This window comes from Caloenas nicobarica, chromosome 10 (assembly GCF_036013445.1).
Source record: "Caloenas nicobarica isolate bCalNic1 chromosome 10, bCalNic1.hap1, whole genome shotgun sequence".
NCBI lineage: Eukaryota > Metazoa > Chordata > Aves > Columbiformes > Columbidae > Caloenas > Caloenas nicobarica.
Window position 1 is genome coordinate 16,649,131 of NC_088254.1, and position 15,279 is coordinate 16,664,409.

A 15,279-nucleotide genomic window follows, 5' to 3' on the forward strand; every position below is an offset into this window, starting at 1 on the left:
TTAATGCAGAAGGTCAGACGAGGTCCAACAATCCCGATGCTGAGACAGACACCAGCACAGCAAAACTGGCTGTATGGGGAGTATGAATGAGACCACAGAGAAAGGAATTTGAGGACAGGGAGGTTTCTGATGACTACGGCAAAGAAAGAGAGCATTGGGAAGCAGCCAACTATGCTGCTGAAATAAATATTCACACATCTCTTTGGGAGAGACTTAATTGCACGAATAACACATGCAGTTGTATGTGGAACACAAATGCACAGAGAGCAGAGCCAGGGGAGAAGGTGCTTGACTCAGCAATATCCTCGAGAGGATAGGGTGACATGTATTATTAACAAACGCTGATGTGCACATGTCACTACTCACACTTGGAGGCGTTCATCTGATGACTGTCAAATCCTCCAAAAGTTTCTGCCCTTCTAGGGAGAGAGACGGGTCCAACTCCTCCTTCTTGTTCCATGGCAGCGCTGCTGACCTGCTGCCCGAGGGCAGTGCCCAGGCTCCTGTTCACCAAGTCTTGCAGGAGTTCAACTGATAAAAAGCAAGGATATCTCTGTTAAAGACCACCTCAGGCTTCTGAGCTATTTTCATCCCTGTCTGGGCTCAGGTCAGAAATTCACACACTTTGCTGTACTAAGAAACTACGATACTATGACAATGATATGACCAGTACGCATTCCCTCTGCTAAAACTCAGTCTGTCTGACCATTAAATCCAACTCCTGAAGATCTACGCAGGCTTACACCTTCCTTTTTCCCTCCAGGCAACCCTGTTGTGCTCTGACAACAGTACTTAATTTTTAGCCTCTCCAAGAGTGACACCAGAAAGTCGCCTGAGTTTCCATCTACCCTTGCCTTTGTCAACAGACTTGTTTGTCCCTTGCAGGCACAAGCACCTGCTGGAACCCGAGCCCCAATCTCACACCTTGCTGAGACCGAAGCACAGCAAAAGCCTGGACGGTTCAGATTTCAGCCAAGGATAAATCCTGCGGTGCTCCTGATCCCAGGGCAGATTCAATGCATGGTTGTTCTCTGTGCTGCCTTCTTTTTGGCCCTCTTTCAACAGCCACCAATATGGGAGACAATACCATGAATAGCAATATCTTATCTATTCTGTTATTCTGACAAAGAGAAGACTTCCCATGCAAAACCGGTGCCTGAAGATGGTTTCACTGATGATGGGTTAGTTGGTTAGTGTAATTAACATGTCACTCTGACTTGCTTACCCTCATTTATTGCAGTTTTCATAATGGCCTCTCCTTTTGGTGCCTCTTCTGTGTTGGCTCTGAAGAGCAGCCTGGAGCCTGGCATGTCCTCCTGCACAGAACTGTCTGCCATGTCCTGGAAGATCTTAGTCTTCTCCTCCAGCAAGAGGAGGATCTGCTTATCCTTCTGCTGAAGTTGTTCTGTGGGGGTGAAGAGAAAATAGAGATGAAGACAGAAAACAACAGCTTCGGCAAGGAAACTGAGAGACTCCCGTGATATTGGCTCCATCTAGTGGAACCTGATGATACAGCCATGCTCTGTGCAATCCCGCACAGTGATGGCAACCAGCAGGCTCAGAAAAATAATAATGCAAAACACGGTGAGGTGCAAACAAAGATTGCAATCATTTACGGGATGCAGGTTTCTCACTCCTTTGAAAAAAAAGTCATAGTTCAATCATAAAACTTAACACAATTCCTGTAAGTTTTTCAAAAATCACTCCCCAGATCTGTCCCAGACAGGATTTTACCTTTCAGTCCTCTCACTTTTGCGTCCCACACTTTCTTTTCAAACTCAGACTCACAAGGGACTCCTTCATCTTCATCTTTATCCCTGGACAAGAGACATGTCTCAATTACTACCAGAACATGACCATGTGCATCACCTGCCCTGCAAGAACAGCTTTGGAGCTTACATGGTGTTCATTGTGTCTTGAATGATCTGTATCCAGCCGTTACGCTCTTCTTTGGAGCTGGCATGGACTTCCACCATTTCGGGATCCTTTACACCCATACTGATCAGGAACAAACCCTTCTCCTCATGAGCCACTTCTCGTACAATCAACTTCTTCAGAGAGATCACAGTGGATTTCTGGTCCTTTGGATGGAAAGAAACAGGTGAGGAGGGTGAACTGTACTAATTCCCAGATGCAAACTAGCATTAAAAAGGCCCCAATAACCATACTGCTACCTCTCTCAGGTTGCAAACATTTTTTGTACCTATTGGCTAATTAAAAAAATAAATCATTTTAATGAGGTTAAAGAACAGAAAATGGCTTGCTTTCCTCTGGTTCTGTAGGAAAAGCAATTTAAGCTTGTACCATTTCAACAAAGAATTAATTTACAGTTGACTTTGTGGTTTTGCAAGCTCTGCCATACTTTGCTCTAACTTCGGCAGACCTTTGATCTCCTCTCCTCCTGCCCACACCCTCTCAGTCATTAATATCACAGCTCCTTAAACTTCATGCAGCTTGCTAGCCCCTGCTTCAAACACATTATCTTCCCCATCTCTTCCTAGGATGGAGTAACATCTTGTTTTCAAAGCCCACAAAACCCCTGCTGTTCTCAGAAGCTCACAGCTGACTCCTGTGATGGAGAAGACGTATGTAAGATGATGTTCATGGTGAGCTATGGTCTCTGAGTAATCAGCCTGCTCGGTTAAAACATCCCTTTGCTGTTGTGTCATCAGCATATGAGTCAGCCCCTTTGTGCATTTTACAGGATGCTACAACTGGGGTGATCTGGTAGGGGTTCGCTAGCACGTGTGTGCAAACCAGCTTCCCCTCTGTAGGGCACTGAGTCTGTGCAGATGGCTGGCGGAACAGGAATAACGAATTATGAGCTTTCAAAATGTTCAAAGAGTGGAAAGGTCACCAGGTTTAGCCAGTCTAGGCCATGCCTGCAAGGTACAGCCCCAACAGACTCAATTAGGTCCTAGGTTTGGTTTAGCAGGTCAGTGTGCCTAGCCCTTTTATGAGGCCTGCCTTCAAAAGCTAATGTTTTTGGTCTTGTGCGTTACAAATATATTCCTCTGATATTTATTTTCAAGCTGTTCTGTTGAATTTACTGTAGTGGCATTTCACCAACCCCCCCCCAGTAGCTCAACAATGTATTAGGACATTTCCTTCTGCTAAGATTCATTTTTACAATGTTTGCATTATCCCATTGCCCCCTCCCACTCCAATCTCTGCTTCAATTTGCACAAACTGAAAAGGAGTTAAGTGTATCAAGTGACAGGCAGATTTTCAAGGCCAATTATCAGCTGTGCCAGGCACTGCAGAAAGGGGAGGTGGGGCATGAAGACTTGTTTTCCTATCAAAAAGAACAAGAGTCTGCTCAGCAACCAAAAATGTTCTAAGCAAGAAAATTAAGTTGTTAAGCAGGTGATATCTGGCTTCACTGCACAACACACATCAAGGGTCTCTCATATAGAGAACGAAGGAGGAGAAAAAGGTTGAAGCCTTACCAGTGAGGCAAAGACATACTTCTGGTCCTTCTCCTGAAGGAATATGAGCATGTCAGAGAGGAGAACAGCCTGGACTTCTGCAAAAGAAAAAGCAGACCAGTGCAATATAACCATGCGACCCACCCCAAAACAGATTTATTTTAATAACACTGGTGCTGGGGAGCAGTAGGGCTGCATTTGCAAATACTGGAAGCAGGGTCAACCTCCCAGTTCGCAGTAGGAGCAGCGGCAGCTCCTGGAGATGCTGGGTCGCGTTAGTTCTGAACTGACTTTGCGTAAAGCAGAACACAACAGCGCTTGGGAAATGTGTAGGATTTTCTCTCATCTGTCGGAGCAGGGGTGCTCCTCTCCAGCCACATGCTTTCTAACAGGTAGGACATGGGCATAACAGCAAAAGCTAGGGACGCTTACTGAATAGAAGTGCTGCTTTCTCAAACAATATTTTAGCCCTCAAGCAAAATATCTGCACAGGAAGTTTTGGGTTTTATGGTTCTCTTGATGAGTGGTTTGTGGAGTGTAAATTATTGTGCAATAACAACGTTTGTTAGCTGCAGTTTCTTTCCCAGGACATACTGACTTCAGGAGCCACCACTAATTCAGCTCACAGACCAACGCAACTCTTGCAGACTCCAAGGGGAGCCTGCACGACCTGGCTTTCTTTCACGGGAGAAGGAAGCACAACATCAGGCCAACAGAGGATTTTAAATCAGAATACAGCCTCTTCCCAGAGTACACAGACAGCCTTCCAAGTCTCCTAATGACATATCATGAAGTTGCACAGCAACTACCAAGTACAATGCCCCACCCAGAGCCCTCAGTACAAAGAGGTTTTGTGTAATGTACTTGGGAAATCTTGTGACAGAGAGGAAGCAAACCAAAAAAAGGTTAAATCATGCCGTGGGTAATTCCTTCCATTCTGCTTTGGGAAGACAGGATCCGTTCCAGATAAAAGAACCACCAAACTTTAATCAAAGCTACAAAATGAACTCAAAGCTCTGGGAGATTTGCAAAAGTCGGCATTTGACTCTGTTCTTCTCTATCGTCTGTGCACTTTGCAAGAGTGCTAAAACCCTCTAAGAAAAGTTTTTCCTATACTTCTCTGTGCTCCATTTCAAATCCTGAAAACCAGCATGAACATATGAACCAGCCGCTCCCACACTGGACTCTGCAGCTTGTCTGGGGGACTTGCCCTTGCTGGGAGCTTGCAATACAGCCAGAGGTATATTTGTGCATTTCTACGACTTGGAAATGCAAATGCAGTCTGTACTTATCACAAGATTTCACAACGGCGGCATAACTTGCTTCATCCACCACCTAAAGTCAATAGTCATCTTGGGTGCCTAGAAACCATCCGTAAACTTCCTGTTTCCAAAACCTCAAGATAAATCCTACTTGATATGGAATTTCGTGTTATCACTGCCTCCCTGCACCAGGCTACTTGTCCCCATTCATGCCCAAGTACCGTGGTTTAATCAGCTGATGCTGGAGTGAGAGAAGGAAAGCTCAGCCTTCCTGCCAAGCCTGAGAAACAGCCCCAACTGCTCTTACTGCTACCGTGGTCCCAGCTGAAGGCTTCCTTGGGAGATTTAGTGTTTAATTCAGCAGAGAACTTCAGTGCTCAGGAGAGCACGGCATCTTACAAAAACTATTTCCACCTGGTAACAAACAAAAAGCAAATTCCAGAAAACACTGACCAAACAAGAGGCAGCTGCAGGGACACCAGAGCCTCTCCTGAACAGTTCGCGTCAGCAGCTCAAGAGGTTCAAGAGCACCAAACGCCTGGGACACCTCTCGAGTTCCAGAGAAACCGGGATGGCAATGCTGGGCCTGGGCAGCCGTACTGCAGACCTCAGAGCAAAAGGGAGGCAGCGCTGGTGGTGGGCAGAGCCGCTGGGAAGCTGAGGTTGGGTTCTGGATGCAGCGAACGCGCTTCCTGGGACTGCTGCACGTGCGCACCGTGGCGCGGAGATACGACCCACTGCTCTGGGCAACTGCAGCCCCATCATGTCCTCCTGGCCCAAAGGATCCCCCAGCAACTCTGCTCCTTGGCTGACACACCAAGGTGTCACCACAAGCCAAGGCTTCAGCAGTCACCGGGAGGAGAAACGGCTATCAATCACCCCAGAAACAACATGCAGAATCAGAAATGCTGTGATGGGAAGCGAGGGTACAGAACAGGGAAAGCTCCTGTCAAAATCTCTCAAAGCAGAGGAATAAATCAAGGCTGGAGACACCAAGCTGAGGACTAATCTTCCACCCAAAGAAGGCGAGCTGTATCCTCCCCCTGACAAAAGACAGGATAGCCTTACCTTTTAACCGGCCAGCCGCATTTTTTAGTGAAACAGGCCCATCTCGGATGAGCTTCCGATGCCTCAAGTCCTCTCTTGCAAACATCTGGCCACTCTTCATCCTCATGATGGACTTGCTATCCGTTCGGTTGTAAATCTCACCAAGGCGCATTTTCTTTTCATAATTGCTGACTTTGCTATTGACTGCAGCAATCACATCTTTAACGAGGTTTAATGACTGAGTCAAGTCTTCATGTTCCACCTCATTTTCTTTGAACAGAAAGAGAAACACCTTGATTTCACTTCATCCTTGTGGACTCTTTAACTTCCTGATTTTATTTCCTTCCTCATCTCCCTCCCAAATTCCCACATTATAAGTTTTTAATACTTTCATGAGACAGGCTGCATTTTTCCCCCTTAAGGAGACTTTCACAAAACCTGTCCCATATGCGGCTGACGTCGGGGGCTATTCCAATATACTTTGTATAGGAGACAGTATAGGTGAAATGCACAAATTAACCACATATTTTAGCCTTTACCAAAAAAAAAATCAAGCTGGGAAACTCTAGAGTCTAAGTGTGTTGCTCCATAATTAGCTATAGACAGACTTACAATAACTAAATCAAGGTACCCAAATAACTAATCCTAAATGGGGATTCGAAACTGAGTTATCTCACTACAGTGGTGTGAGACTAGTGTGGTGTGGTGTGGATTAGCTGGTCTATTCTAAGAAAATCTGCTTCAGCGAAAAGGGTCCAAGAAATTTACTGTGGAGGAACAAATAAATGCTTAGAATAGAGGAACTGACCCTTACCTTTGGTGTACTGCAGTATCCTTTGTAAAAGGACCGGGTACTTTGTGATTCTCTGTGTTACCAACAAGATACATTCAGAAATCCCAAGACGCCTCACCAGGGAGCTGCTCATTTTTTTCTAAGGAACAACGATGAAAATTTCAGTACTGTAGCAAAGTGCTCACCAGAGAGCAGAAAGGACATACTTTTTCCATCAACTACGTCTGTTCTACCGGGTCCTACCTTGACAAATGCTTGAAACCTCTTGTCCTTTGAGTACAGATCTTTGAAGTTATTTACTGCTTCATTGTGATGCCCGCAGAATTTGCCATATGTTTTTTTCATTCGCTCAGCACTCTCACCAGAGAACTGCAAGACATGAGACACAAAGGTGCAATTTGCACTGAGCTCCTGGTGTGATATCCCAGCAGTGCCTGCCAGTCTCTAAAAAGGACTTGAAACCAAATTAGTCCAAAGCAAGTCCTAAATCAAGCAAGCATAGCTCTAGAAAGTAAAGAGCTGAGATTGGGACTTGACTAAGCGCACTCTTACTGCAAAATTTGGGATTTTATTCACAGGGCTTAAAAGCCAACAACAAAAAAAGTCAAGACAGACAGAAAGCAGAAGGGAGAAAGCACAGATAAAGAAAATGACCCACTCGAAGTTAAATAACAGGTCAGTAACTCAGCCAAGAAATACACTGGGCATATTTTGCTGTGGTCTATTGCCTGCCATCCAGGCTATGGTCAAACCATTTTGTGCCTGTCAGGGAACGCTTCTCTTTCCCACAAAATAAACTAAATTAGTTTTCATCATTAGACCTTCCTCTGAAAGTGCAAAAAGCGTTTCAAAAAGCAGAGGTGGAGATGTTTACGTGTGTGAAGAGTAAAGGTGCCATCAGCTGTGACTATCTAACAGGCATAAATAAGAGGGGAGAATGCCTGGTTTCCAGTTGTGCTCTCAGAAGTGCAAGCATTTTCCAGCTCTTACTTGATTCACTAGGATGTCACCTATCCTCTTGATAACAAAGTTCTTTTCGCTTTTGTCTGCCAACGACTCCTTCTTCCTTTCCAGAATCCGCTGGAAGAAGTGACTGTGGATGTGCAGCAAGTTTTCCAGGCAGGGAAAGATCTTGTCCACGACTTGTTGATCATACTGCAGTTCCTTTAACATCCCTGCACTGTATACATCATTCATGATCTTCAGGGTGCGGACGTGATGCATTTCCGTCTGCATTAGCTCTGTATTGGATGAGAACAAGGTCAAAATCTCAAAATATTTTTTTTTTAAACGGTTTCTGGATATGCGAAATGCAGAAAGCAAGCTTTCACTGAATACATTACGTTTCTAAGAACTTCAAGAACTAAACCTTGGTTTCTGAGGAAACCAAGTCAATGCTCCTGTTCACTGACCTAAAGCTTCCCAAATCCACGCACATATCTCAAGAAGCCATCTACAACGCGTGAAAAATTAAGATGCAAGTTTCTCACCGTAAATGACATCTTGCCGTTTGACAACATCTTTGTTTTGCTGCTGTAGGAACTTGCTGTCCACTACTTGGCTCCAGGACTCTGCCTCCAGCTGCTTGGAATCTAATTCCAGGTCTCCCATCAGCTGTCCTTCGTTCATGTCCGCACCTTCACAAACCAATGTAAGTGCCATTAAGATGTGGGTAACTTGTCTCATTTGAGATTCTTGTCTATTCATTTAGGTTTAGGCGTTCTCTGTCATACCATAGACATCACACACGTTCTCCTTTACTCATACAAAAATGGAATTATACCATGTAAGGACCAGGTTATGAAAAGCACTTTTAAAGGTTATTTACTAGTTGCCCAAAACTTGTTCACCGTTTTCACACAGACCAAATTCTAGCTCAGATAAAATACAATGGATTCCTTATCTGCAATGCAACATCATCTCAGATAAATAAAATATCAAACACCCATTTTGTCCTCCTTCATTTACGTTACTGAATCGAGGCAATTCAGACCTTTGTGAAGTCTGTGTTTTCAAGCTTAGAAGGCCAGAACTGATGCAGTAAACACTACATAAAATACATACACACACATGTATCTTTAAGAAAGATTGCTCATTTGTGCAGGAACTGGGAAATCTTCTCTTGTCACCATGAGCATCCCCATTCTGCTCTTTTTAGGCAAATATTGGCTAAGATGTAAAAAATACTGATTATATCCTAAAAAGCACCATACAAAAAAAAATATTTAAACTTCAGAAATTACTTCACTTGCAAACCCACAAAACCAAGCAATATGTTTTTTCCTTTCCCCCTCTAGGAAAAATACAAACCCCAAGAAATCAGCATGAAAAAGGTAGACAAGAGTGAAAAATCTGTGGCTGTAGGAATGGGCACAACGCAAGATGAAATGTTTGTCCCTGAGCTAAATTCCAAGTAACTCAACTGTAACTGAAACCTTCTAAATGTATTCCCACAATTCATCAAGCTAAAGAAATTACTATGTGGGCTTTGTTTTAGTTTATTGTACTAATATCCTAGGGTTAAAGTAAATGCACTTTAATTGCCCATGAGAAAGGAATACACTTGCTGAAATGCCCAAATGGATTTTCTGTTTCTGGAAGCAGCACTGAGACCTTCCTTTTCCTATAAATGCCATGAGAATCTCTTACCTTCATCAACCAGTGACTCTGTAGATTCATTCACCCGGCTGATTTTATGTAAGGAGTCTGTTGACTGCGACAGGAATTTCCAAGTGTGTATTAAGCTGTCATCGTTCCCAACTCTGCAGAAAAACAGAACACCAAATATTGTTTATGAGACAAAAAAACCCAGCCAAATGTACTTTCAAATACACAGAAGAAATGCATTTTAAATATGAATTGAAAACCTAAGCAAGTGTTGCATGGCTATGCACAGAAATGCACTTTCATTAATTGGTTTCTGACAACTACCCATTGGGGCTCAACAAGTTGTGAGATCTACAGTTCTGAGTGATGGTGCTGCTTCTATAAAGAACCACACCTGAGGTGTTATGGTTTGGATAATTCCTTGTCATTACTTTCCATTTTACGGTCACTTCCCATCCTCATTGTCCTTGTTGCAAGCAGTGCAAAAATGCAACACAAAAGATGATCCAAGAGAGCTGCTAGCTCTGAGAAAGATCAGAAAAATGGATTGAAATAAATTTTATCATGAATAGCCAGGGCATACAAACTGTCCAGAACATGCCAGTTCACGCTACTGCCCTGTGTGCAGAACTGCTCAACATGAAGGCAGTGTAGGAACCATAGATTTGATTTTATTCTATGATTTTTTGTAATTAATTATGCACAATGCAGTCCTGAATTAGCATGAAGACTGTGGCTTTGTGCCGCCACCCTATTGTTATGGACGCAAAAATTAGCACTATACCTGAGCTGCAAATGTGTGCTTGCACAGTACCCAGCCCAAAGCAAGGGAATTTCCTCCTGGAGCCCAGAGCATCTCTGTGAAGTGGCCTTGAATAAAACCAGGCCAACTCAGATGCCTTTCAACTCATGCCATGACTAAACTAACACAGACAATCTGATGGTGCAGAAGACAACTGATGCTACCATATATAATATGGTTATTTCTGGTTTTGTCATCCTCTTTTGTACCTTTAACACAAATCGTAGTACGCAAATTTGTTTTTAACAATATTTGAATTTCTCTGTGCTCACAGCATCAGATAACACACACATACGTGTGCAGGGAGAAACCTTACCCTGCAATGTTCTGTATTGAGACACTTTTTGAAAGTGCTGTAGGCTGTTGTGATCTCCTGTTATTGAATATTGAGGTTACGGTGTTTTCATCAGGAGCAAGTATTGCAGAGCGAGGGCGCTCCTTGGGTTGTGAGCCTGGAAGGGAAGCGTCAGAGAAAAGTCAGCTCATGCAACTGCGCTGTCAACTGCGATGTTGACTCAAAGAAACTAGGCTCTAAAATGCACTTCTTTTACTTTCAAGAGTTGTCACCAAGACATCTCAACCGTGAGAAACAGCCATACAAAGGAAAGAACATCAACTCTTGTGCAGAACTGACTGCAGTGCACTACACTTAAAAGATCTAGGTGGGATCGGCAAGTCCAGAAACATACAGTTGGGAAACTGAATTTAGTTTTGTTTGATAAATAACCACATGTAGCAATCTACTATGTTTCTTTTTAATTTCCCTCAGCCTGTAATTATATACATCTTTCTGCTTCTGGTCAAACTTTTTGAGATAGGTTTCTTTATCAGTATGTACCACAGAAAAATGCTAATCCTTATCTCATTATACTATCACACACCTTTAACTAATCTTTTCATATTAATTCCAGATTTTCCCTTCTTCATATGCTTTTCTGCTTTCTGGAGCGGTAACTCTGAATTTCATGACAAGTACCACAGTGGGTACATCTGTACCATACAGTGTGGTTTCATGTAGTGAGCACCAAGCTATCACTAAATAAGCTTACCAAATCATGGCACCTCAAAACCCATGTGTGCTACTTCACTCTTATTTTTTGCCCTCAGTCACACTGGGTAGCTCTGTAGTACAGTGTATACTTCAGTGCAGCCAGGAAAATTTTATCAATATTGCTCCTATTTAAATTTAAACTTCCTGGTTTTTACTACCTCAAAGCACAAGACTAATTAGTTAATTTAAAAAAAAAAAGTATTTTGAACAAGCATCCTCTCCACTTGCAATCTTAACAATTTCTGTTAATATAATACTCATAGTTGGGTTCTTTTCAATGTTGGACACCCATGGACATAGGCTCCATCTTCCAAATTTTGTGAACTTCTCGGTTGTAGGCATTCAGCAAGCTACAGCAGTCAAATAGTTATTCTAAATCTGAGATGACTTTACATTTCCTGAAAGCTACATGGACACAGCAGTTGATGAACTCTGTGCAACTTCAGTACAATTTCTGAAATTCCAAACTTTGCTTATCATGCACAGATGTTCTCATCCCTGCTTTGACAAATTCTTATCTTTCATAATATTGAATATTAGTTGTCAGAACGGTTGAGAACAGCAGATACAGACCATCACCAAAGCAGAGGGAAAGGAAGTTTTCTTACTTTTGTTTCTCATGGTTACTGTGGGTAATGAAGAGGTATCATGAGCCTGCAGCATCCCTCTCTGTGGCTGAAAGAAAAACAAAATTCACTTTAATTTCTTCTTGCTTTCTCCCATCAGGCTGTGCCACATAACTAAAATAAAAAAGCTATGTATTCTCTGAATCCTCTCAGGATACTTCTTGGCTGTATGTGTATTCTTATATATATATATACAGGCACACGCACATGCACTGCCCCCCCAGTTGCCATCAATGAAATGGGTGAATTAACAGATGGAGAAATGTGCAGTAAATAGGAAAATGAGAAAAAGTGCTGACAACACTGAAGAGAACTGAAAATCACAAATGTACAAACACTAACTAGCTTGGAGAACCATACTGCGCGAGAGGTTTCTCACATTTGGGGCAAGCATGAATTTGTACGTTCCTCATATAAACAACATATATATTTAATAGTTTTAATTATGCATCATATACACATGATGCTGCATTACAGGATGCAGCATTTGAGAATTAAGAGATATGGCATTTAAGGGTGCTGGACACTCCTGAATTTTGCCAGTGAAATGTTTGGGTTTTTTGTTTGTTTGTTTGTTCGTTTGTTTTGGTTTTTGGTTTGTGTGTGGTTTTTTTTTTTTTAAATCAAAGCATAGGACAGACCATCTCACCATAAAGTTCCTGTGTACTGCAGGGAACAATGCAGGGAATTTGCTGCCAACAAACACCCTGTGGCAGTGACCCGGAGCATTCACAGAATCCCAGGGACAACTAGTGTATTAACGTGAGGTTCTGGGGAACTGCAGGAGAGCCCAGAGAAATTATTCACTATAGTACAGGGGCCGAAGTTCTTTCCAAAAAGCTGGAAACTTTGGGACATACAGTAGAAGATGTTATATATCTGCATGCTAAATCGTTTAAACATTTTTGTTTATTCAGTAGAGTGGTTGAAATCTCTTACCTTCATTTTGACCTTTGCACAAGAAGCAAAACTTTCCTTACAGCCTTTGTGAACAATTGCATTGCAGTCTGTCAAAAGTAAAAAAACCCAACCAATTAAACAAAAAACCCACAGAAAACAGGTCAGTTTTTACCATTTGTAATCTGAACTACTATCTTGCACAAAGAATTACAACTTTCAGGCATCATCGTGGTTTATATGAGTAGCTACAGATACTGAGAGACAGGCTGCTTTCCTGGATAATTGGCCCTTTGTTTGTTAAGAAGATTTCCTTGTGGAATTTAACAGGAAATTCTGTTTAAAAATCAATGCAAGGTTAAGTCGCCAGGGTCCTAAAGCGTCTTAAATTAAAAAAAAAAAAAAAGTAAAATAAGGAGTCATTCCTCTGAAAGAAAAGGTGGAAAGCAGAAGCAGAACATAAACAGAAGCCACCTGAAGGGCCAATATTTTATCTGAAAACACAAATACTGTTTTTATCAAGACAAGGATTATGGGACCCAGAAGACAGGAAAAGGACAGGAAAATTGATTTACATAAACTCCAACATATCATAACCGAGATCTACGGTACAGGAACCAACAACTGTTACTGTATTACGGGTTTATCAGAAAAAGTAACAGGAGCATCTGCCAGGTGAGGTTGGGACTTCCTGCTGAAAACCAGACTGACGCCACCGTTTTGGTCCAAAACCACAATATTCACCAATGCTAAGAGCATCATGCTGTAACACCACCCTTTGCTGCGTATATGCTGCCAGAGCAAAATCTGTGTATCTTTTTTGGAATCCCCCGAGTCTGCCCATGATCTCTGCCAGCGGATTTCTGGGAATCAGAGTTTTCAAAGATGATGAAAACTGTTTTTTTCATAGTAATTGACAATTCGGTTTGGAGTATTAACTCTTCTGACAGATGAAAGATCACAACTCAAATGCTCTCAGATGAGATTCAGTAGCTTAGAGAAAACCCATTATTTCCACTTATTCATGAAAACACATATTAATACAGTTCATTAATTATAAGTGTATGTTACACTGTAAGCATACAGTTCTGAATTATTTCTAGAAGAAATACGAAAGGAATATAATTCACGCCCAGAATGACAAAATATGCTCACATTCCTAAAATTTCTTACATTTGGGCCTACTTAATAAAAGTCAGCACTTCTGATATTTTGAGAGGGGTAAGGGTAAGGCCACAGGGCGTTGCTGTTGCGTCGATGTCCCACAATTTCCTGTGCAAGAGAGACAGAAGAAAGCGACCTGCATGTTCTTGCAAAAACCCACAACCATTATCATTTTTCAGCTTAAACAAGGAAGAGGGACAGAACCTGCTTCTGGTGCATAAGAAGAGACAGCGAGACAATTCAGAACCATTCAATTCACAGTCAAGCCTTGAAAGCCTGAAGGCAGCTCTTTAGTAGGCACCATTTAGCAACAGAGCATTTTGATTTTTCAGATCAAGAATCTGGTTTCAGGGACTTTATTCCTCCAATTCAACTCTTCAGCAGGCAGGAAGTTCTTCCAGCTCCTCTGTATCACTAATATTAATAATTAAACCCACAAAAAGCTTATTTTCTGCAGCACTAATCATAAAAAATAAAAGACCAGGCAGAGAACTATTAAAAATTAGGGTTTTTTTTGCTTGCACTGACTAGCTGTTTCAGGAAGCTGGGGACATCACTGAAAAGTTCAGCCATTGACTTAAAATGATCGAGCACTGTAGAAGGCATTAAGAAAAAGTCACCGATAGGTGAGACAGAGGAGTGACCATGGCAGTAAAGCACTGCCACTCCTGTAAGAAAAAGTAATCTACAACAGCACAGGAGCCTCTGCTGCTGGTCATTTCCAAGGCATTTGGTGGCTGATTTTAAGATTCAATGGGAGAAAGGACTATCTCAGATGTGAAAAACAACAGCCTGGGCTCAGAGCAAACTTTCCTGCTGGCATTTTCTGGTTAATGCAGAAAACTTAAAGTAAATTTATGTTGTACCTTGAAAAATAGGGAAAGAACATCTATGCTAAAATAGATGACATTGTCGCATTATTTTAACATTAGGATATAAAGAATTAAATTGGGCTGTATTTGATTTTCTAAGTGGCTTCAGAAGGTGCTAAGAAAGCTGAGTGGAGAAAGGATGCATTTGAGAGCTAGTAATTGTTGGTGTTTTCCATTTCCCATTAGGCTGACACAGAGTGTGTCTCATGCAAACAACTTTGCTGAAATCTCCCCTCCTCCAGGAAACTCAAAATTGCTGTTTGGGATTCAGCTGGCTGCTCCTTCCCCTGCTCACCGGAGATGTTTTATACACTGCTCATCTACCAGAACGAACAGACAGAGCCTCCTGCTCCAGCCCGGGAGCGATTCCCGTACACGCTTCGACTCATCTCTAAGCTAGTGGAGCAAAAAATATTACTAACAGCGAGGAGCAGAGAGCCTTGAGCTGCAGTGGGAAAAAGACATTTTTGTCTGCATATTCTATAGCTTTGTGTCGCTGCGTAAACCAGCCACCACTCTGGTCTCAACCACACAAATGCTGCTGACCTTATCGAGCTACAGGCATGAGAAACCGTCTGATAAGAAAAGAGAACAAAATCACCCACCTCAAAGAAACCCTCTGCTGTGGTTCCCGTACTGCCTGCATTGTGCTGTATGTACTTCACACGCACACACATAGTTGCCATTTGACCCGTGATGCAATTTCATGTATAAAGGGTTCGTATTTCCT

The 15,279-nt window shown here is 42.3% G+C and overlaps 1 protein-coding gene across 1 annotated transcript in view; it reads right to left on the bottom strand.

Moving 5' to 3' along the window:
* The window catches only part of AKAP13 (A-kinase anchoring protein 13), a 74,428-nt gene that overhangs the window by 12,572 nt on the left and 46,577 nt on the right, over positions 1–15,279 (bottom strand). Inside the window, exons 12-25 of the mRNA XM_065641336.1 lie at positions 12,556–12,623; positions 11,599–11,665; positions 10,256–10,391; positions 9,180–9,292; positions 8,021–8,167; positions 7,521–7,771; positions 6,774–6,899; positions 6,552–6,669; positions 5,759–6,007; positions 3,450–3,526; positions 1,900–2,081; positions 1,735–1,817; positions 1,226–1,405; positions 367–531 (exon numbers count right to left, since the gene is read on the bottom strand). Coding sequence (XP_065497408.1) covers positions 367–531; positions 1,226–1,405; positions 1,735–1,817; positions 1,900–2,081; positions 3,450–3,526; positions 5,759–6,007; positions 6,552–6,669; positions 6,774–6,899; positions 7,521–7,771; positions 8,021–8,167; positions 9,180–9,292; positions 10,256–10,391; positions 11,599–11,665; positions 12,556–12,623 — 1,962 coding nt within the window. The remainder of the gene's footprint in view (positions 1–366; positions 532–1,225; positions 1,406–1,734; positions 1,818–1,899; positions 2,082–3,449; positions 3,527–5,758; positions 6,008–6,551; positions 6,670–6,773; positions 6,900–7,520; positions 7,772–8,020; positions 8,168–9,179; positions 9,293–10,255; positions 10,392–11,598; positions 11,666–12,555; positions 12,624–15,279) is intronic.